Source organism: Clarias gariepinus, chromosome 21 (genome assembly GCF_024256425.1).
Source record: "Clarias gariepinus isolate MV-2021 ecotype Netherlands chromosome 21, CGAR_prim_01v2, whole genome shotgun sequence".
NCBI classification, from domain to species: Eukaryota; Metazoa; Chordata; class Actinopteri; order Siluriformes; family Clariidae; genus Clarias; species Clarias gariepinus.
Window position 1 is genome coordinate 28542732 of NC_071120.1, and position 24769 is coordinate 28567500.

At 41.0% G+C, this 24769-nt stretch overlaps 1 protein-coding gene across 6 annotated transcripts in view; it reads left to right on the forward strand.

Annotated features, from left to right (window-relative positions):
* The first annotated feature begins 1653 nt into the window (after positions 1-1653).
* fbrsl1 (fibrosin-like 1) overlaps positions 1654-24769 on the forward strand; it is a 239238-nt gene continuing 216122 nt past the window's right edge. For all 6 annotated transcript variants that reach the window (XM_053480614.1, XM_053480609.1, XM_053480611.1 and 3 more), the window contains exon 1: positions 1654-2542. In XM_053480614.1, coding sequence (XP_053336589.1) covers positions 2159-2542 — 384 coding nt within the window. In that variant the 5' untranslated portion in view covers positions 1654-2158. The remainder of the gene's footprint in view (positions 2543-24769) is intronic.

Sequence of the window (24769 nt, forward strand, 5' to 3'; positions counted from 1 at the left end):
GCAGACAGACAGGGAGACAGGTGGGTGGATGGACAGACAGACAGATGGTTGAACGAACAAATAGACGGATGGACAGACAGACAGACGGATGGCAAAACAGATAGACAGATTGACAGAGTAACAACCATTTATAATATAGATGGATAAATGGCACATAATATAGCACAGATAAATGGCAAAACAGACAGACTGACAGACTGTGGGTTTATGGACAGACAGACAGGGAGACAGACAGACAGATGGTTGGACGGGCAGGCAGACAGATTGATGGATGGATGGATGGATGGATTACTAAAAGATTGACAAAGTAACAGACAGATAAACACACAGATTAACAGACAAAAGGCAACATAGACAGACAGATTATACAGATAAAAAGGCAACATAGACAGACAGATGAATAGACAGACTGACAGACAGACAGACAGAAGGTTGGACGGACAGACAGACAGACAAAGGGATGGACAGTCAGACACTCAGACAGATGGTTGGACGGACAGACAGACAGACAAATGGATGGACAGATTGACAGGATAACAGACACATAACAGACACACAGATGGACAGACAGACAGATAATGGCAAGACAAACAGACAGACGGATAGACAGACAGACAGACAGATGGTTGGACGGACAGATAGACAGACAAATGGATGGACAGATTGACAGGGTAACAGGCACATAACAGACACACAGATGGACAGACAGACAGATAATGGCAAGACAAACAGACAGACAGACAGACGGATAGACAGACTGACAGACATACAGACAGATGGTTGGACGGACAGACAGACAGACAAGCGAATGGACAAACGGAGGGACAGATTGACAGAGTAACAGACACATAACAGACACACAGATGGACGGGCATACAGATAATGGCAAGACAAACATACAGACAGACAGACAGACAGACAGATGGTTGGACGGACAGACAGACAGGCAGACAGACAGACAAAGGGATGGACAGATTGACAGAGTAACAGACACATAACAGACACACAGATGGACGGGCATACAGATAATGGCAAGACAAACATACAGACAGACAGACAGATAGATGGTTGGACGGACAGACAGACAGACAGACAGATGGTTGGACGGACGGACAGACAGACAGACAGACAAAGGGATGGACAGATTGACAGAGTAACAGACAGATAACAGACTCACAGATAAGTGGCAATACAGACAGACAGATGGGCAGACAGGGAGACAGATAGACAGACCGACAGACAGACAGACAGACAGGCAGCGAGTGCACTCTTGTATGACGTCATTGCCAGAGACTTCCGGTCGGAGCGGGTGTACGCGGCTGAAAGCGCTGTGGAGGCGGGAGCGGAGTGAAACAGGGCTCGTGTCTCTTTAAAGAGCGCTGAGTGAGAGTGTGTGTGTGTGTGTGTGTGTGCTGAAAAAACAGAAAGCGCTGCTCGGTGTTTCAGAGTGAACTGTCTCTCTCTGTCTCTCTCTGTGTCTCTCCGGCGGATGTGTGCGGGCGCGTGCGGGCTCGTGCGGGTCTGGAGGAGGAGCTGCGGGGGCTTTTGGGGCTTTTTGGGGGCAAAACAGATGGCGGGTGTTTTCTCGCGCTGACCTGCTAAAACTTGCCCCCGTGCGCGCGCGCGCGTGTGTGCGTGTGTGTTTGGTTTTTCCTGAATTTCCTCTGGATTCGTGTGGATTCTCCTGGAGGATGTGTGTGTGTGTGTGCAGCTCGTGCCCGCGGTGTGTGTGTGCAGCTGGGTCAGGGTTCTGAGGGGAGATGGTGCTTACACTGCGCTGCCTGCTGTCTGCAGTGCACACACACACACACACACACACACACACTAATGGTGCGTTGAACAAAGTTGCGGGGCTGTAACTGAGACCCGGGGCTGGATGTTACACCTGTTCACGTCTGCGCGGCCATTTTGGATCTGGACAGCACACACACACACACACACACACACGCATGGATCAGCTGAGCGGGGGCGTGTGCGCGGTGCGCTGCTTCTCCGCGTCCAAGGTCACAGTGTAGCGGATTCACGCACAAACACGCACGGGAGCGCGCATGGACGTGCGTGAGTTGCGGTGAGCGCGCCGCGTTTTCCTCTTCTCGGTCTCTCTCTCTCTCTCTCTCTTTCTCGCGCGCGCGCTGTGGATGGGAGATCAGGATCCAAAATGGAAGGGAAGAAAGTGAAGCCGACGCGGAGGTCCCGCACGCACCGGGAGCGCGCGCGGCGGCGGGAGACGCGCGCAGAACCGAGTCCGGCTGAGCGCGAGCGCAGGGCCGCCGCCGCCGCCGCCGTGGTTTCAACCGCTTCTCATGTCAACCAGACCGGCAGGAAACCCGCTCACTCCGCGTCCTCCTCATCCTCCTCTTCATCATCTTCATCAGTGACATCTTCATCACCCATCATCTCCTCCTCGGTGTTCTCCTCCAGGAGGAGGAAGCGCCGCGTCTCCAGCCCTCAGCCTGACGAGGAGGAACACCAGGAGGAGGAGGAGGAGGACATCATTGATGGCTTTGCCATCACCAGCTTCTCCAGCCTGGAGGGTCTACAGGTAATAAAAAACAACATGCCTGGGAACTCTCTCTCTCTCTCTCTCTCATACACACATGTACAAACAAACACACACTTTTTTAAGTGACACCCAATAACAGCTCAGGGTTCGATGTTTGCCGAGAAGGTTCTGAGAAACCTGAAGCAGTCAGAGGTCCAGAGTAAGACCATACGGTGGAATCTTGTGAAAAAAGTTTGGAATTTCAGGGTCACGACGTTCCTGTTGGAATTATTTACAGTCCGCGGACACACTGATGTCCCCCGTGGAGTCCAGTGTCAGGCGGTCTGAGAGCGCTCTTGTCCACAATCATCACTCACACACACATCACACACTACCAGCCGAAAACACGGTACTGCTGCTGATTTCATTTTATTCTAGTTTTTTATGTTATACATATAATACAGAAAATGCGTGTGGGCCGAAGAAGCTACTTCTAAAGTTTATGCAACATGGAAGTGACCAGTCGTGCTTCCCTAAGAATTTCAAGTTGTTAACTTTTGGAAAATGAAAAAGTGTTAAACTGTCTTACTTCAAACAATAATCATTCAAAATGAAAATTATAGATACTCCTTTGAGTATTGATACCACAATCGGTGTAACTTCTAGAACCATAGGACCTGTAAACATTGTTAATTAAAGCATTCAGTGCAAAATCTTTAATGTCCGTAACTATTAAATTCATGTTTCAATATCTTAACAATTTGGTATTTTAGAATAATACACTTTTTCAGGTTCGTTTCTTTTTAAATCTAAACTGGCCAGGTTTCATATGAATGATAATTAAGATCATTGAAAGATTAGAATTTTAAAAAGTTACAGAAACAAAAACATAAAAGGGCACGAAATTGTATTTAGCAAATGTGTTTCTTTTTATCTGATAAAACATATAAATGTGTATGCAAATTTACAGAAAACGAAAGCATGGATCGGGAGATAAGAAGCGTTAAGTATTTTGAAAAATGGTGTTTATATGATCTGGTATAAAAATTCACTTTTTCACTGAGGTGAGACACTTTTTAGCACCATCACCATGTTTTGGCCGTACACAAAAAAAACTTTAGAAAAGTTGATTTCAGCAGATGTGATTTATATGAAATTCATACTTCATGTCATATATTTTCACACACACACACACACTTATTTTTTTCCGGCCTGAAGCTTCTACCTAATAAATGTTAGATAAACGTGTGATTGATGTTTGATCAGCGAACGGTGGTACAGCGAGTCTCGTTGTCTCCTCACGGCTCTGTGCGTGTGTTGTCTCTGTTTGAGGTTCCTTCGGGTTCTCCGGTTTCCTCCCAACTACCAAGAACATGCCCCCTAGGTGTGAGTGTGTGTGTGTGTGTGTGATGTCTGGCGTCACATACCGGGTCTATTACAGCCTGATTATGATTGAGATGCTGATTTCTGCAGAACGTTCAGAACACACCATAATGTTCATGTGGAGGAGTCAGTAAAGTGGAGGAGCCCAGACGAGGAGAGTTTATCCTCAGTGTGTGTTTCATTGCTCTGTCTCAGGAACATTATCCTTGTGCATTTCATTATAGTTCAGACCCTTTTTTTTTTTTTTTAAATAAGGCTCATTTTTTTAAGAGTTACTTTTACTGTCATTTTATAATTTTTTTACCATATTTTATTTAATTATACTGCATGATTTATTTTAATGTATTAATTATTTTAAATGGAATTTTAATACCTTTTAATATTTAATTATATTTAGTGATATAATAATCAGTAACACTTTTTTTTTTAATTATGTAGCACTTAGCTTTTCTATTATTTAATAATTGCTTATTTATTAGCATTTTTATATTTTTAATTATGTAAAATATTTTATTCATTTTAATTCTGTTTTTATTATTTGTTTATTTACTATGATTTTGTTAATATTTAACCTATTTTAATAATGGGTAATTAATAGGTAATTAGTGATACGTTTTAATATTTTTAGAATATGTTATTATTGGCTTATTTAATACCATTTTACTTTTTTATTGGTATATTATCAATTACATTATTATATGTGCATGTATACAGTATATATATTTTTGCACTTTTATTTTATAACTTGCTGTTTATTATTATTTCTATTATTATAATTCAGGCTATATTATTTTGTGAACATTTTGTTTAATTTATTTTATTTGTATGAACATGCTACATAAAAACAGCTTTTTGATTGATTGGTTGATTGATTGATTGATTGATTGATTGATTGATTGATTTAATAATGAATTACATTTTAAGGCCTATGATTGGGACTGTGTAATATTAGTAAGTAAATAAGTAAGCTAGTATGTACAGTGAGGTCAGTAAGTATTTAATTACCCTGTGGTTTTGTAAGTTCTCTTACTTAGAAATCATGGAGGGTCTACAATTTTCAGCATAGGTGTATTTCCACTGTGAGAGACAGAATCTAAAAAGAAAAATCCGGAAATCACATTGTATGATTTTATAACAATTTATTTGTGAATTACTGTGACCAATAAGTATTTGATCACTTGCTTATCAGCCAGATTTCTGACTCTTAAAAACCTGTTACTTTGCTTTTAAATAGTCCAGCTACACTCTGCTCATGATTCTAAATTAGTAGCACCTGTTTGAGGTCGTTAGCCGTCATAAAGACACCTGTGCACACCACAATCAGCCAAAGTCTAAGTAGATACATGGGGTATCAATGATGCTAAGAATGGTGAAGAATCAGCCCAGAACTACACAGGAGGAGCTGGTCAATGCCGTGAAGAGAGCTGGGACCATCAGTGTTACAGTACACTACAGTGCTACTATCAGTGATACACTAAGACGTCATGGATTAAAATCTTGCATTGCACAGAAGGTTCCCCTACTTAAGTCAGCCCATGTCCAGGCCCGTCTGAAGTTTGCCAGGGACCATCTGGATGATCCAGGGGAGTCATGGGAGAAAGTCCTGTGGTCAGATGAGACCAAAGTAGAACTTTTTGGTCTTAACTCCATTCGCTGTGTTTGGAGGAAGAAGAATGATGAGTATCATCCCAATAATACCATACCTACAGTGAAGCATGGGGCTGGAAGCATCATGCTCTGGGGGTGTTTTTCTGCACAGGGGACAGGACGACTGCACCTTATTAAGGAGAGGATGAACGGGGCCATATTGGGTAAAAACCTCCTTCCCTCAGTCAGAGCATTAAAGATGGGTCGTGGCTGGGTTTTCCAACATGACAATGACCCAAAGCACACAGCCAGGAAAACCAAGAAGTGTAAGAAGTATATGGACTATTTAAAAGCAAAATAACTGGTTTTTGTGGGTCAGAAATCTGGCTGATAAGCAAGTGATCAAATACTTATTGGTCACAGTAATTCACAAATAAATTGTTAAAAAGTTGACTCTTGAGTCTCTTATATCACCATACTGGGCATATAGTGCACTATAGGAAGGGGCTAAAACTTACTGCACTGTTATAGTGTGTATAAAGACCAACTAGAACTTCTTAACTGGATAAATAGTACACTGGCTAGGGTGTAGAAGCTGTTATTTGATTATTGGATATGCACTGTGTAGGGAGACTAAAGTCTATCTTTTAATGACTATAGATTTTATTAAGATCTTTAACACACAGAACCAGGGCTGATGGGTATAAAAGTCATCCAGAGTACCATGTAGTGCACTACAAGCAGGGTGTGTGTGTGTGTGTGTGTGTGTGTGCAGTAGTGTCCTTTGAATACTTTATATAGAAAGTCTGAAGTGGTATACCACAAGGCTCGGTGATAGGGCATTTTGATTTTACTCTGTAACACACACACCCACTTCTATAATCCAGAGGTGCAAGCAGTGCCCTGGATGATGTGTAAACGTCTTGAACTTATCCCCATCCGCACATGTATTGGGGAGCATTAAAGTGAATTTAACCTGTCAGACAGTTAGATACAGTAATTAAAAAAGAAAAGCACTTCCTGTAAATATTATATAGTACAGTGCAGTTCATGCAGAATGCAGTATGAGTACTCAATACAGTATATCCACAAGGCTCAGATTTAGGTTATGTACAATAGACATTACTCAGTTTGTGTCCTGCACTACAATCTCAAGTAAATAAATAACGCACTAGAAAAAGTGTAGGCCCCTAGCTAACCTGAACTAAACATATAGCTCACTATGTAGACTGAAATCGCAGTGCACTAGACAAATGAATACGTGTATTTGTGTTCTTATGAATAGGGAGCCTTGCTATCTGACACACACACCCTCCGCATCACTTCGTATGTTGAATATTATCCTAAATGATATAGTGAGAATGGAATTAAGTCTCCTTACTTAGGGTATAGTGCACTACAAAGAGTTGAGAAGTGATGGAGGTTAAAAGCATTGCTTCATTCTTCTCTATACAATGCACGTTTATAAAGTGCCTGAAAGTGAATCTAAATCTCTTAATTTGATCAGTAGTGCACTAGATAGGGGTGCAGGTGTGTGAGGTTAGAGATGTGTGTGTGTGTGTCTGCTTTTAAATGGAATACTGAATCCTGATTGGTTCCTGGGAGACCACAACGTTGGTTATTGAGGCATATAATAACATTATTTATTAACACACAGGATCAGAAATGATGATGATGATGATGATGATGGGTTGCTGGGTCATGTTTATATAAGGGCATGACAACCACAAGCTCTACCTGTACTTGTACCTGGGCCTGTGCACTAGGAAATATGAGGTGAGGTGTTCTCTGTGAGGTCAGGTAGGACTCGTTTGTACTGTAGATAGCGTTACTGAAAGTCTTCATCAAGTGCTTTACGGTACATTACAGTGTGTAATTGTGTCATTGTGTTATATTGAGCATAAAGTGTCTTTAATAGAGTGTAGATATCGTTAGCGATTTCGCTAAGTAGTGCGTATAATATAGAGCATATTGAGCTGAAACATCAGTGCGGCTTCGAAGCGGTACAACGGGAAGCTTTGTTCGGAAATGTAGATTATTTAATTTAAGATGACCTACATCCAGTAGTCGGGATTAATGTCAGAGTGACAACACGGGGAGAAAAACTACTAAAGGAACAGAAATGAAGAGAAAATAATTTTTGGAACTGGAATAATGTACATGTAAAGAGACTTTTGGTCAGGCTTGACTTCCTAATATATTTCAACTACGTACAATCGTATCATATTTACAGTATAAGTGATTTCCAGGGACAGGGATCAACGGGGATCTCTTAGTCTTCGTCTGATAAAAGCCAGTTTTGAACGGCTCCCGAACGTACGCACGACTTAGCAGATGTTCGGTTCTGCTCGATTTATTTGTTCGTACTGTATGCTGAAAATGCTTCATATGCCGGCGCAAAAAATATATGTTCTTACAGTAAAAATGCATGAGACGGGCCGTTAGCATGCTGAGGTACCGCTGTATATATTCTTTTCTTCCTTTTTTTTTTTTTCATAACTTCAAAGAATTTTACTGTGACGCTCACGTTTGAAATCTTAGTATTTTATAAAGACAACAATATGAGATAAGGGCTGAGGATTAGGGATGAGGTATCAGCTGGTGCTTAAATCTAAAGAAAAAAAAAAGCGTCTTGTCATGGTATCATATGTTTAATAAAGTTGTTTTTCTTGCTTATTTAATAACTGGGTGGAGTCACTGAGACATGGTGTGTGAATCTGTTATGCTCTGTTTCACATCTTACCATACACACTACAGTCCCAGACGGTTCATGGTATTCTGGTGCACTTGAAAGCATTTTGAAGATCCTTTCATTTCCCATGTAGAGTAGATTTATAGCGCGTCTCAGCTGACTCGCGCGCCGGCCCGTATAGCGCACCAGATTGGGTATACACGCCGTTATTTCATACACTCTGTAGTGAGCGCGTAAACAGAATGATGAACTGAATCCCAGCTGGCTCTTTATTCCTCACGCGGTGTTCACAGTGCCGAGCGACACAACCCCACACACACACATCCACACACACACACATCCACACACACGCACACATGCTTGTCGTCTACATCTACAGACACACATGAGATTTTCTTAACTGGATTTATATTATTGAAAGTGTTCTACAGCAAGGTCACAAATCTTATCCGAACTAATAGGCTCTGATGGTTCCTCAGCCCGGTCCTGTAATTCCTCAGCCTGGTCCAGTGATTCCTCAGACCGGTCCAGTGATTCCTCAGCCCGGTTCTGTGATTCCTCAGACCGGTCCTGTGATTCCTCAGATCGGTCCTGTAATTCCTCAGCCCGGTCCTGTGATTCTTCAGCCCGGTCCTGTGATCTTGTGATTCCTAAGCCCGTTCAGTGATTCCTCAGCCTGGTCCTGTGATTCTTCAGCCCGGTCCTGTGATTCCTCAGCCTGGTCCTGTGATTCCTCAGCCCGGTCCTGTGATTCCTCAGCCCGGTCCTGTGATTCTTCAGCCCGGTCCTGTGATTCCTCAGCCCGGTCCTGTGATTCCTCAGCCCGGTTTTGTGATTCTTCAGACTGGTTCTGTGATTCCTCAGCCCGGTCCGGTGATTCCTCAGCCCGGTCCTATGATTCCTCAGCCCGGTCCCGTGGTATTACTGGGGTCTGAATTCCAAACGTTCACTAAAAACTCAGATGCCTAGAATTAAGGTAAACCTTATAAGGTTTTTTCTTCATCTGGGGCAAAATGAAGCTTGTGAAGCAGTAGCGGAGATCGTTGGTGCCCCAGGTCAGTGCTGGTAGTTAGAACAGACGTAAGCTTGAGCTACTAACTGAATTTTGCCTATTGATCTACTGTAGGGTCAGGAATCTGACAGTGATTAGCGTGTTATTTAATTCACATTTACATAGTGAAAAAGAGATGAAAAAGAATAAAGTGGTGTCTCTGGTGAGTGTGTAGGTTGTACAGTTAGCCTGCGCTTATAATCTGCTAGCAATGCTAATATGAACCGTCATGTAATGAAATGTGTGTATTGAGTCACTAAATGTCGAGTCACAGTTTTGTTGTGTTTTATTCTGTACAACTGAAGCTTCCAAATAAAATGCAGCTTTGTTTTTAAGCTAATAGAGCAAAAATGAAATAATGAAATAATTTGATATTTATGATGACAATAAAAGCAATAACTTAATGTTAGTCAACATCGTTAAAGCTAGATTTCCACTACAGGAACCGTCTACCTGAAGAGAAGGTCTGAACCACAGTAATGTCATGACTTGTGTGCGTGTGTGTGTGGGTGTGTGTTTGTGTGTGTGGGTGTGTGTGCGTGCTGGATGACGCTGTGTGATTAATCGTAGCGCGTGTCCCACTTTCTAGTTGTGAGCGTGTGATTGACGAGTCACTTCAACCTCACGTCATGTCCTGTGAGTTTCTAATCACATCTGTTTAATAACAGCAAGTCAGTGTGTGTGTGTGTGTGTGTGTGTGTGTGTTATTAGCTACGTAAAGTGTCATAACTTTGCTAATCTCTATTTGAACAGAGATGTTATACACAGAAGTAATTTGAATACATCATATGAGATATTAATGTTTCCCTCAAGCTGTGTGTGTGTGTGTGTGTGTGTGTGTGTGTGTGTGTGTGTGTGTCAGTACTCCACTTATGAACGTGTCTGTGTCCTAAGTGTAGAAGTCATTATTGCACTCTCCTTGTAGAGCACTAATACAGAGAAGACTATATGCCGTGTCACAAATGGTCCACATAAGAACATAAAGTGAACTAGATAGTGTGTAGGAGACACCAAGCACCTCAAAATACCTTCATCATTCTTACTGAAGACCATTACAGGGAAGAGGGAAGACCATTATGTTCCAGGAGGTTCTCCTCAGGGGGGTCAGGTTTACTGCCACCAGGCTCTTCTTAGTGGGATCCACCCTGAGACAGAACTTATACACACACACACACACACGCACACACACAGACACATTTTTTTCCTGCTTTTTCTTGCCTGCTGCTATTCCTCTGCACTTTGGATTGTTGCGTTTTAATATATTGTATTTTTGCACCCAATGTCTTTAAACTTTAAACTAGAACATCCATGTTCTCTGCTGCCGTAGCACCACATGGGACAGTCTGGGTTGTTTGGGAATATTTGACTTTTTTGGTAACATTTGAGTTGTTTGGAAATGTATTTTCTGGGTTGTACTGGAATATCTGAGGTTTTGGAGAATTTTTAGGTTGTTTTTGGAACCTCTGGGTGTTTGGAAATGTTTGGAGAGATTAGAAATGTTCAGGCTGTTTGCAAATCTTTGAGTTGTTTTGAAATTTTCTGGTTGCATGGGAACGTTTGGGGTGTTTGGAAATATTTGTTTGGGAGTGTTTATGTTGTTTGGGAAATTTTGTGTTGTTACAGGATGCTTGTGCTCTTTGGGAATGTTTAATTTGTTCTGGAATGTTTGTGTTGTTTGGAAATGTTTGTGTTGTTTGAAAACATTTGTGATATTTGGGAATGTTTAAGTTGTTTTGGAATGTTTGTGTTGTTTGGAAATGTTTGTGTTGTTTTAGGAATATTTGTGTTGTTTGGAAATGTTTAAGTTGTTCTGGAACGTTTGTGTTGTTTGGGAATTTTTGTGTTGTTTGGAAATGTTTAAGTTGTTTAGGAATGTTTGAGTTGAAACAGATCATGTAAGGTATTTATGGTATTTATGGTTGTTTAGATGAACAGTATTCTCTGAGTTATACTGTATGTTTATTCGACACAGTGAACTGCACAGGGTTTAAGAGTCTTCTTTAAGTCTTTATATAAATACACATATAAACACAACAAGAAGTGAACTAATGGAATAAACCCAATAAAGTCTGTATTTCCACCCGAGTGAGAGTGTAGATGCTCGAATGTTGTGCACGAACACACCTGGTTGAACTCATTACAGTGCTGATGACCAGGTAACGAGCTGAATCTGCTCTGTGAAAGCGAGATGCTGCACACACACCACACACACACACACACACGCTTTAAATCCACTCTAGAGTCAGGGTCTGTAAGCATGTTGTGTGTACGGGGTCTGGACTTTATATTACAGCTATGTAAAGTCATATAGACCTGGGTGTCTTGGTTGTCAGATTTGTCCACAACACTAAAGTCACTTTTTGTTTTTTAATTAAAATGTACATTAGTTCCCTATATATTTGGATTATTTAAGAAAAAAAGGAGACCACTTCCAGTTTTTTTGTTACTGAGCCCGGGGTTAGATCAAAATGAAGCCCTGCATTAATGATGCATCTTAATAATGACATTTACATTAGAAGGTCCTTAGAAGGATATTAAAACGTGTGTGTGTGTGTGTGTGTGTGTGTGTGTGTCCCATTAGCGCTGTAAAGTGCTGTAACTTTGCTAATCTCACTGAGAACAGAGACATTCAGCTGTTATACACAACACTGATTTTAATACTACACATCAAATGAGGAGTGTGTGTGTGTGTGTGTGCTGGGGGAATTGTGAACAGCCCTTTTCCCATTTGAAAGTAATAAATGGTGATGATAAAGTGGAGCACTTCTCCATTAGAGAGATGAGAGAGAGAGAGAGAGAGAGTGTGTGTGTGTGTGTGTGTGTCATTGCCGCAGGCATTCCTTTATATTTTATAGTTGAACAGCTGTAAAAATGTGCAGTCTGTCTTCTGTCTGTCTTCAATTTAAACAGAGCTGATGGAGAAAAAGCAACCACAGAAAGTAAAGAAATAAACAAATAAATAAATAAATTTAATTCTCATATTTAATAAAAGTATGAAATGAAATATTAACAAAGAGCAGAATAAGGCTTTAAGTTTCTGTTCTTTGTTAGCGACGTTAGCGTCTTACCCTGAATACAAAGCCGCATTATTCTCGGATCAGCGTCGCTCGCAGTAATGAGGAACATGCCTAACACTTCATTCTTGCCCAAACTTTTCCTTTAATTTCTCCATTTTCCTCCTTCATGCTTAAGGAGTGTGTGATGTAAAAGGTGTTAAAGTCAGCAGCACAGCGCTGTGTGAGTGTTAGTACTGAGTCAGTGGTGTTTATTGTGTAACACTGACCTTTAATGATGGATCATCACGACATAATGACCACGTGTTCAGAGTCGCACTGTATAACACTCAGGACTGTTTATCAACACGCCATCTTTATAAAAAAACTAAACAAAACATGCATTTAGTAATAATAATAATGATGATGCTAATTCACACCAGGGCACTTCTGAATCCTCCATTCTGATTGGTCAGAAGGTGTTTCATTTTCAAATTTTCTATTTCCTATATTCATTAAATCATTTCAAACATTTTTTAATCTACATTTTTCTATTTAATTATTTCTTCCTCACACACACAGACCCTCACTTGGATTTTTAACCTTCTAATGAAAAAAAGTAAAACAAAAAAAGGCGCTGTTTGGGCCTGTTGTTATGTGTGTGTGTGTGTGTGTTTGGGCCCGGTACGACCGGTACAGTGTCAAATTACGCGCATGCACACACATAATGAGTGGACGGATGTTGATTATACCAGTAAGAGACGTGCACTAAGACCCAGCAGGGGAAACGATTACCCACAATTCCGCAGCGCAAGAGAGAGAAAAAACACTGACTCAGTTGTGATCACGTGACGCTCGGCGTCAAAACAAAAAGCGCATGCATTTAACATACGGTACTCATAAACCAAGACTTGTTGGTTTTTCAAGTCAAAATTTATTAAAAATCTTAGCGCTCGCAAACTGCGTTACTCATAATCCGAGGTTTCACTGTACTTGTTTAGATACTGTTTTACCATATCTTTCCAGTAGGGGGTACGCTGGATACTTAAATCAGTTTTGAATAAATATTATGACACTCAAGGAGCTTAGTTACCAAGTTGACATTTAACGTTTAACAGTACCCTGCTAACTGTTATTGGCACCCCATAGGTGGGGGTAATTGCGGACCTAGTCGAACAACGTGTCCTCAAAACTTTCTGCCATTTTGGACACGCCTGCTGACTACATCGCCGCTACTGTTTACGTACATATTACATCTTGCTGACATGTCGCATTAATTTCTGAGGACACAGGCTACGCGCCAAACAAACGCAGGATACGTGAGGCCGTCATCATGCGGGCGTGTCCTTGTAGTTACAAGCAAGCATTTGTCCATCCTTACCGTGATATACTTCTACTTTTGAATTTACGTATTTACGTATAGCCCAGTTTGTGCCCTGTTCCAGCTTCGAATCTGTACAGGAAGAGCTTCCTCCCTCTTTTATACACACACACACACACACACACACACACACACACACACACACACACACACACACAGGTTGAGAGCTGTGGGATTGTTTTCTCAGTAGCGTCTATGAAGGCAACAGAAAGTACAGATAACTGATCCAAATATAGAACTTCCTGTCTACAGACAGAGAGAGAGAGAAAGAGAGAGACCAGACAGGGACATACAGACACTGACAACGAGACAAAAGGGAGAGACAGGTAGACAGCAAGGAAGAGAGAGAAGAGGAAAAGAAGAGGCACAACCAAGAGAAGAGAAAGTGAAAGAGGCAGAGAGAGAGAGAGACTGGAGGGCAGAGAGAAAGAGAGAGAGAGAGAGAAAGACTCTTAGAGTGAGTCAGAAAGAGAAAGAGCAAGATAGACAGATGGAGAGAAAGAGACAGACAAAAGAAGAGAGACAGACTGAGTAAGGCAGTCAGACTTAGAGAGGCAGACAGATGAAGAAAGATAAATGGAATGGAAGGGAACCGAGAGACAGACAGACAGACAGACAGACAGATGGAAAAGTGATATAACCCTTTTAGACTCTTAAATAAAAAAGGTATATTTCCACATATTTAGTAATATTACAGTAAACTGAAATATTTTTATTTACTGTTTAATAATAGTAGTTTATGATAAATTGTTAATGTTTAATTTGAACTGACTACACTTATCACGAACATAAAGACGTTAAACCGTGTAGCACTCTCACGTCTTCACTGTTAAAGATCACATGGCTGTAGTTACTCTGAGTGGTTTATGGGTAATGACATTTTGTCCAGGCTTCTGATTGGCCCCCTGTTGATTACGGATCTCCACTTAACAGGACGCTTTGCCTTTTCATCTGGACAAAGACATTTTTACATGTAGGTTTAGAATTATTTCATAAATTTACTAAAACAAAGTAGAAAAATCTCAGATTTTAAAAATACTCGGTTTCTTGTGGACATGGTGTGTATGTGTGTATAATACGCATAAGTGTTTATACTAAGCAGCTAATGCTAAGTATAAATACAGTTTAATTCCAGTTCTTGAGTCTTTTCTTAGCATTTTAACAACATTTCTGAGGTAAATGATATTGTTCTGTATAACTCCTCCTGCAGCTAATGCTAAGTGTAAATAAGGTATAATTAAAGTTGTTGAGTCCATTCTTAGTAGTTTAACAAGACATCTGAGGTAAATGTTAACGTTCTGGATAGTTGTAACTTTCCACTCTCAGTCTGTCCATATAATACAGTATAAATCTGGCCTGCAGCTAATGCTAAGTGTAAACACAGTCTACTCGTAGTTGGTCTTTTTTTTAGTTATTTTTAACATTTTAACAACACATCTGAGGTAAATGTTAATGTTCTGGATCGTTCTGTAACAGTTCCACTCTAACTCTGTCTGTATAACATGTGTAGGCCTGACTAGCAGCTAATGCTAAGTATAAATACAGTGTAATTGTAGTTGTTGAGTCTTTTCCTATCATTTTAACAACACATCTGAGGTAAATGTTGTTAAATAGGTAAATGAAATTGTTTAATTGTTAGCCCAAAATGCTCAGTTTTTGTGTTTCCTGTGCTTTCAGCCTCTCTAGAGGAGCTTATTGTGCTAATAAATGCCTTTTCTTACCAAAAAAACTTTCATGATTATTTTTCCTCCTTTGAAAACAGTTAAAACCTTCTGATCGATCTGCAGTAATGTCTCTGCTCACCTCAGTAAACTCTTCATGTTGAGTAAACGTCGTGGTATACTGTTAGCAATATTTGCAGTGGTGTGTGTGTGTGTGTGTGTGTGTGTGTGTGTGTGTTAAGCAGTAAGTGTGTTAATATAGCTGACATGTTAGCGCTGAACTAATGTTACTGTACAGTGCACTGCCTTATACTTAATTCCCTCCTCAGTGAAACAGCAGCCTTTTCTGAAGTGCGCGCACACACACACACACACACACACACACACACACACACACGCACACAGCCGGCATATTCTTGTGAGTGACTGTAATGGCCCTCAGTATGCTGATAAATCACACATACAGTAATAAGACCAATATTAGCCTCTGTGCGTGTGAGTGTGTGTGTGCGTGTGTGTGTTTTGCTTTGCAAATGTTTCTGGCTGTGAAAGCAATTAGTGTAACGGTCTTCCACATTCTTCTGGTGGATATTTATCTCCGTAGGGAAAAGCAGTCATATTTGAGTAAAAATGCAGATACAGTTTATGGAAAACCCCCCAATAAACGTTAAAGCGGCAGTATGAAAAATCAGACAGAAGACATTATAGAGTCAGGAGAGGAAAATAAAAGCTAGCTGTATTAAACAGGTGACCCACATCAACCCTGAGTCTGGCGAGGATTATAATAATAAAAATAATAAGAATAAGACATTCACTGCACGTGGCACCCATCATATCATGTGATTAAAATTATTATTTTACAAATTTACTTTTAAGGAACTGGGAAAAACTCTACATCTTCCATTTTCCCCACATTTCCACATTAAATACATTTTAAGTTGTTTTATTGTTCATATAATCATTATTTAATTGTTCATACAATCATATTTTTCACTTTTTTAGAATATGCTTGTACAATTTTGTAGATAAATAGTATTTCAAGAAAAAAATCTTATATTGTGAAAAAATGCACAGCTTAGCTAAAGCATTGAATAAGCAATATCACACTATTATATATTATAGTATAGTATAGTGTGCTAATATTATAATAATATTATTATTATAATATTAGCACAGATGTGATGTGGAAACTGGCAGTCACTAGTAAAGACAGCAATAGCAGTTCTACACACACACACACACACACACACACACACACACACACACACACACATATAAATTTGTATCATTCATTCAACTCATTCAGTAGTATCACACTCTAATCAGCTAATTAGCTTAAAACACCTGTGTGATTTCCTGAGCCTTTAAAGGGCCTCCCAGTCTAGTTCAGTGGGCTGTATCCAAGCTCATTAATGGGTGCACAAGCAACAGGGGTAACCGTTACACATACAGGTCCTTCTCAAACAATTAGCATATTGTAATAAAGTTCATTATTTTCTGTAATGTACTGATAAACATTAGACTTTCATATATTTTAGATTCATTACACACAACTGAAGTAGTTCAAGCCTTTTATTGTTTTAATATTGATGATTTTGGCATACATCACATGAAAACCCAAAATTCCTATCTCAAAAAGTTAGCATATTTCATCCGACCAATAAAAGAAAAGTGTTTTTAATACAAAAAAAGTCAACCTTTAAATAATTATGTTCAGTTATGCACTCAATACTTGGTCGGGAATCCTTTTGCAGAAATGACTGCTTCAATGCGGCGTGGCATGGAGGCAATCAGCCTGTGGCACTGCTGAGGTGTTATGGAGACCCAGGATGCTTCAATAGCGGCCTTAAGCTCATCCAGAGTGTTGGGTCTTGTGTCTCTCAACTTTCTCTTCACAATATCCCACAGATTCTCTATGGGGTTCAGGTCAGGAGAGTTGGCAGGCCAATTGAGCATAGTAATACCATGGTCAGTAAACCATTTACCAGTGGGTTTGGCACTGTGAGCAGGTGCCAGGTCGTGCTGAAAAATGAAATCTTCATCTCCATAAAGCTTTTCAGCAGATGAAAGCATGAAGTGCTCCAAAATCTCCTGATAGCTAGCTGCATTGACCCTGCCCTTGATAAAACACAGTGAACCAACACCAGCAGCTGACATGGCACCCCAGACCATCACTGACTGTGGGTACCTGACACTGGACTTCAGGCATTTTGGCATTTCCCCCTCCCCAATTTTTTCTTCCCACAGACTTCCCACTGAGGTGCCTTGATACAGCACTCTGGGAACAGCCTATTCGTTCAGAAATGTCTTTCTGTGTCTTACCCTCTTGCTTGAGGATGTCAATGATGGCCTTCTGGACAGCAGTCAGGTCGGCAGTCTTACCCATGAGTGCGGTTTTGAGTAATGAACCAGGCTGGGAGTTTTTAAAAGCCTCAGGAATTTTTTGCAGGTGTTTAGAGTTAATTACTTGATTCAGATGATTAGGTTAATAGCTTGTTTAGAGAACCTTTTCATGATATGCTAATTTTTTGAGATAGGAATTTTGGGTTTTCATGAGCTGTATGCCAAAATCATCAATATTAAAACAATAAAAGGCTTGAACTACTTCAGTTGTGTGTAATGAATCTAAAATATATGAAAGTCTAATGTTTATCAGTACATTACAGAAAATAATAAACTTTATCACAATATGCACATTTTTTTAGAAGGACCTGTACAAGTATCCAGGACATGGGCTGGCACAACTGTCACATTCCTCGTGTCATACCACTTTTGAACATCAGAAGTGTCTTACCTGGGCTGAGAATAAACAGGACTGGACTGTTGCTCAGTGGGACAAAGTCATGTTTTCAGATGAAAATCAATTTTGCATTTCATATGGAAATCAAGGTCTCAGAGTCTGGAGGAAGGGAGGAGAGGCACAGAATCCAAGTTACTTGAGATCCACTTTAAAGTTTGCACAGTCAGTGGTGGTTTGGGGAGCCGTGTCATCTGCTGCTGTTGGTCCATTGTGTTTTATCAGGTCAAAGGTCAGTCTACCAGGAAGTTGTAGAGCACTTCATGCTTTCCTCTGCTGACCAGCTTTATGGAGATGCTGATTTCATTTTCCAGCAGGACTTGGTATCTGCTCACATTGCCAAAAGTACTAATACCTGGTTTAATTTGTCTTATAATTTTTTTTTTTCTCCCTAATTTAGTCGTTTCCAGTTCCCTCCTGTCACTAGGGGGCTCCCACATTAAGCTACTACCACTCGGTCAGGAGGGCCGAAGACTATCACGTGTTTCCTCCAAACCACGTGATACCAGCCGACCGCATATTTCGATCACGCACCATTCAGGGCGGCGTAACACATTTGGAGTACAGCGCTATCCGCTCCTTCCGCGAGCTCACAGACGCCCCTGATTGGCTGTAAAGCCGTGATTAATGTATGAGCACTAAGTACCTCTCATCCCTCCCCTCTGAGCGAGGCTGTGAGTGGTTACAGCATCACCTGGGAATCGAACTCCCAGGTCTATACTTTTCAGTAGTCCAACATTTCTGCGTTAAAAATCTTTAAAGGAATATTCTAATTTTCTGAGATATTGCCGTTTGGGTTTTCATTAGCTGTAAGCCATAATCATCAAAATGAAAAGAAATAAACACTTGAAATATATCAGTGTGTAATGAATCTGTATAATATATGATTTCAGTTTTTTATATTCTAATTTGTTGAGATGCACCTATGGCTGCACGGTGGCTTAGTGGTAAGCACTGTCGCCTTGCACCTCCAGGTCCTGGGTTCAATTCCCACATTGGGTTTGTGTGCATGGAGTTTGCATGTTCTCCCCATGCTTGGTGGGTTTTCTCATTGGCTGTAGACTACTGGATTGACCAATCAAAAATACTGTTACATCTCATCAGCCTAAAACCATCAACACAACGACCTCAGACGATAAGAGAGCTTGTTGAGCTTGCTGTGTTAATGAATGAAAACTGTTTTTTTTAAATACAAATTTATGCATGAAATACGCGGGACACACATATCGCTGACCATATCTTTAGGACGCCATAACGTTATCAGATGTGTGTTCTTACTGAAAGTGCTTCTGTGACTGGGTTTGAATGTGGGTTTAGTCAGACAGCTGCTCTCTCCTCAGTACTGCGGACCGTACAGACCTACTCTCACCCACGCTGAGACACACAGTTAGTGTCATTAACCACTGGACAACACCTGGGACACGCCCACTCATGTTACTGTTCATTATGAGCACTCGTGTAAATTACACTTTTTCTGCTTTATTATCCAAAGCTGCAGGGTTAAACTTTATTTTTGATTTTTTTTCTTATTAGCAGCGTTAGCGTCTCTGAAAATACAGTATATGTTGTGATACAATTCTTGTGCTATATTTGTTAGAGCTACTAAATATAAACGGTTTCTAAATAAGTGTACAGTACATAAGATTGTGCTTAACTTAATTGTGTTTATTAATTTATTCAGAAATATATTAAAGTTCATTCATGTGGTTTCAGTAAAATGTTTTCAAACTTTGATGTTTCATTCTGATGACTGAAATACCAACTTCTAATTTCAAACTCTAATTTTATTTGTCACACAGTCACTCACGGTATGATATGCAGGGAAATGCTTATGAAATATGAATAAAAAATACTGTTACTACTAATAGTAATGTAATAATGTAATAATGTAATAATGTAATCGTCCTGTCGTAAGTTTTGTCGTGCTGCTCGTCCTATCGTGCCTGGTTATTCTCCTGTCTATTAATGACACCCGTGATGTCTCTGGAATAAAGATTACGGGAGAATGTCAGGCTGGAGTTTTTCTCAGTGTATCAGGTAAAATAAACTCTGGGCCTGTACAGAAGAGCGAGGCGCAGTGTGTGTTTCGCTTTACAAATGACGCCGGCTGTGAAAGCAATTAGTGTAACAGTTTTTCAGATTCGGCTCTATAGTCCGACTGATACAGACAGATTAATGCTGAAACCTGGAGGGCAGGAGGCCTTTATCTCTCTCTCTCTCTCTCTCTCTCTCTCTCCGTCTCTGTGTGTAAAAGCGAGATTGATTCAGTCACGAGCCGCAGGGTTTATCAGGATTTCATCAGCGCTTTATCACTCTGGCTCTGAATATGACTCCAGTGGCTCGGTAGATCTTTCTCTTTTGTGTTAAAAAGCTTTTTAAGTAAAAGATCTATTATTACACGATGGCGCTGAGCTGAATGATTATGTACAGACATCGATGAACATTATAAAAAATAATACACTGCCACATCAAAGCTTATGTTAGAGTTATTTACACTGAACTTACAGTGTTTAGTCACACACACTGATGGCTCCGGATCACTTAGAGACATTATATAGCTGCTAAAGCTAACTAGTACCGTGCTCGGTTGTTTGCGTGTTACTTACTTGAAGGTTAATTCTTAGAGGAGATTAGCAAGCTAACTGTACTAGCTAACGATGAAACATGTCAGTCTCTCCAATCACGTCTCCATGTTATTGCTGTGATGATGCGCTCTAACGTTGTGGAACAGTGTTGCTGCCAATGTTGATGTACATCAAAGACTCTGTTGGGGTGATTTTGCCAGGGTGATGTTTTGTAAAGTAGAACAGAATGTTGTAGAGGTGATGTACTTTGATGCTCTATAAGTTCCTGTCTCTTTATTCTTATACAACATTGGTGTTGCCCTGGTGGCACTGGTGGCTCAGTGGTAGGTGTTTCGCCTGCCATGTGGAAGGCCCGGGTTCGATTCCCAGCCATCCGGTGTAAAACCTGTGCCAAGCTGTTGTGCAGACTGGATATTCTGCTGTAGCGACCCCTTGCCGGGAACAGCCGAAAGACCAGCGGTGTTGGTGTTGCCTGTTATTTCACGTTTATACAGGGTGGGTAACTGTAGCATGGGAGATGGGTGGTCTCGAAGGGTGTCTTGCATTGAAATCTGCTGCAATGACGCAGTTACTGTGTTCACCAGACATCAACACACAATTTCTATCCGCTCCTCATGTGTCATTAGTATGTAAACTGCTAATAACTGCTTTATAAGTGGTCAGAAACTTGTAAATAACTCATGAAAGAATAAAGTTACGTTAAAACCAAGCACACTATTGTTTTTCTTGTGAAATTCCCAATAAGTTTGATGTGTCACATGACCCTCTTCCTATTGAAAAAACAAAAGTTGGATCCAAAATGGCCGACTTCAAAATGGCCACCATGGTCACCACCCATCCTGAAAAGTTTTCCCCCTCACATATACTAATGTGCCACAAACAGGAAGGTAATATCACCAACCGTTCCCATTTTATTAAGGTGTGTCCATATAAATGGCCCACTCTGTATATTAAAGAACCAGGTAGCTGATGTTGCTTGTTACTGTGGTGATGATGTACTGTGATATAAAAAACGTTGTTGTTTTTGTGGTGATGTACATCGGTGTTGTAGTGCAGTGTGGTTGTTCTGGTGGTTATTATAATGTTGTTGAAGGATGTTGATGTGCTACAATCCTGTGATGGTGGACCGTCTTGCTGCCATGGTGATGCACTGTGATGTTGCTACATAATAGTGCTGATGCGTTGCTAACATTTTGTGATGTTGTTGAACAACCCTGTTGCTATGGTAATGTTCTGTGATGTTGTTGGACAGTGTTGTTGCTAGGGGAATATACTGTGATGTTGTTGGACAGTGTTGTTGCTACGGGAATATACTGTGATGTTGTTGGACAGTGTTGTTGCTAGGGGAATATACTGTGATGTTGTTGGACAGTGTTGTTGCTAGGGGAATATACTGTGATGTTGTTGGACAGTGTTGTTGCTAGGGGAATATACTGTGATGTTGTTGAACATTGTTGTTGCTAGGGAAATATACTGTGATGTTGTTGAACATTGTTGCCATGATGATGTTCTATGTTGTTTATATTGTTATAGACCCTGGGGATGTACCTACCATGATGCTGTTGACAGAGTTGTTGCCATGGTTATGTACTGTGATGTTACTGAAATGTAGTTATGGTGATGTTTCCATGAGAGCGCAGCTCTGATGTTGTAGATGGCCGTGTGGTCGTTTTGTTTCCCACAATCACTGTAACTCTGTAAGATCTATCAGAAACACGCCGTAAAGCTGATATGGAGCCTGTAAAACAGGAAGTGAAGCGGCCTGGCGGCATGGTGTGTGTGTGTGTGTGTGTGTGTGTGTGTGTGTGTGTGTGTGTGTGTGTGTGTGTGTGTGTGGGGCTCAGCAGGCTGTTTATTGGTGCGGTAATGGGATCTGTGTCAGGAATTCAGGCGAAGAGTAAACGAGCTAACGCACATTCAGCTAAGCTACGGGATAAATAACAACCATTGTACACAGAAGAATGCACAACAGGCTTTCTGTTTCTCCAACATCCACACGACAGAGAGAGCGAGGGAGAGAAAGAGGGAGAGAGAGAGGAAGAGAGAGGGAAGGGGATTGAAAAGAGAGAGACAGACTGTAAGAGAGAGAGAGAGACAGATGGAGAGAGGGAGGAGAGACAGAGCGAGGCAGTGACGGGTTTCAAACCACAGGGAGGTTAATTAGCTTAATAGTGATTTTTCACATAATTAATCTAAATTTCTAATTCTATAATTTAATCTAGGGTAAAGCTTGTGTAATGTCCGCCTCCACGAATCCTAACGCTGCCTGTGCTGCACTCGTCCCTTCCACGGCTCACAGCCTGAGCAACTGACAGAACGCTAACCTAGCGGGTAAATGCTAAACTAGCAGGTAAACAGTGCTGACATTAATCAGGCTGGGAATCTCAGACAGAGGCCTGTCAATCAAGTATTCTTATTAGAATATTTGGCCACGCCCATTGGGAGAGTTCAGTAGCGGTTTTCAGTACATTTACATACAAACACAAAGTAAGATGTAAACATCAATCTCAGATGTGAACATTGATGCTAACATTTCCCATCATGCACCACAAAACACAAGGGGCGGGGCTTGCAGCAGAGAGTAGTGGGAAATAGTTTCTGTTAATGAGTTGTGCATTAAAATGAAACACACACACTCGCGCACAGAGCCTGTTAGCTAACACTGCTGGGTAAACTCGCGGCCTTGTTTAAATATTTATATGCAAGTGAACACCTTCAGGATTTTGTTAAAACGCTTGGCGTGATTATTTTAAAAACAGCTTCAGCTGTGTGAGTGTTTCTGCTCGAAATGAATTTTCCTCCTCGTTAAGCGGAAGTGCTCGCTCTCAGGTGGAAAATCCTCTCAGATTAACAGAGCTGTTCATTACAGAGAGAGAGAGAAATAAAAGAAGTCAGTAACAGCACAGCCATCAGTTCTCTCTTACTGACTTCATTTATCTCTCTCTTTCTCTCTCTCTCTCTCTCTCTCTCTCTCGCTCAGGACTGAACAAACGGTTTAAACTGCACATGAGCGGAAACATGAAGAAGAAGGGATTGTTTTTTTCAAGTTTTTAGGTTAGTTTCACTTTTAGGTACTGATACCTAAAATTCCACTCTTTATCTTTTCCTGATAAACCCCGCCTCCAATGTGTTATGATTGGTTACAATAGCCTGAGATCAGGAGCCAGAGGGGGGAAGTCTAAATGAAAGACAGGAGAGAGCGAGTGAGAGGGAGGAAGAGAGGGAGAAGTTTGTTCTCCTGGAGTTCCCTTTCAGTAACTCTGATCTTACCCTCCACCTGGGTTCCCCCGTTCGGACCAGGACAAGCCGACGTGTGTGCATGATGTGTGTTTATTTCTGTATCACTCAAGGATTAGTTACTGTTACTGTTCATGTAAACACGCAGAATTCAAATTCTAACCGTCAGCTGATGATGTCATCATGTGGGCGCGGGACAGCAGCCGACCAATCAGCAGCTTTGCTTCCTTTCCTTATCACAGACTACACACTGTACTATTTCTCTATCTGTTATAATCTCACACACTCACTCTTTAATTTCTCTCTCTCTCTTTCTCTTCTTTTTCACCACTTTTACTTGATTTCACTCATTTTTATTTATTTTCTTTTCGTAGTCTCTAATTTGTTCCTTTTTATGTTTCTTTATTTCTCTTTTCTTCCATTTCTCTCATCCTGATTTTCTCCCGATTTTCTAAGCCGAAGACTATCCCGTGTTTCCTCCGAACCGCGTGACATCAGCCGCCCGCATCTTTTCGAACCGCTCGCTCGCGCACCATTAGGGGCGGAGTAACACACTCAAAGGACAGCGCTATCCGCTCCTTCCGCGTGCGCGAGCTCACAGATGCCCCTGATTGGCTGTAGAGCCGTGATTTATGTAGGAGCACAAAGTACCTCTCATCTGAAAGAGCTCGGCCAATCAGCTCTCTCTAGACCTCCGGCTGCGAGAGGTTACAGCATCACCCGGGAACCGAACCAGCGATCTCCGGATGATAGGGCGAGCACATGACCACTGCGCCACTCTGAGGCCCCTTCTTCATTTTTCACTTCCTTTTTTTTCTTCCTTCCTTTTTCCTCCCCTTCTTCTGTCCTTCCTATTTTCCCCCTTGATTTTGTCATTTCCTTTTTATTCTTGGCTTCATCCTTTCATTCTGTCTTTTCTT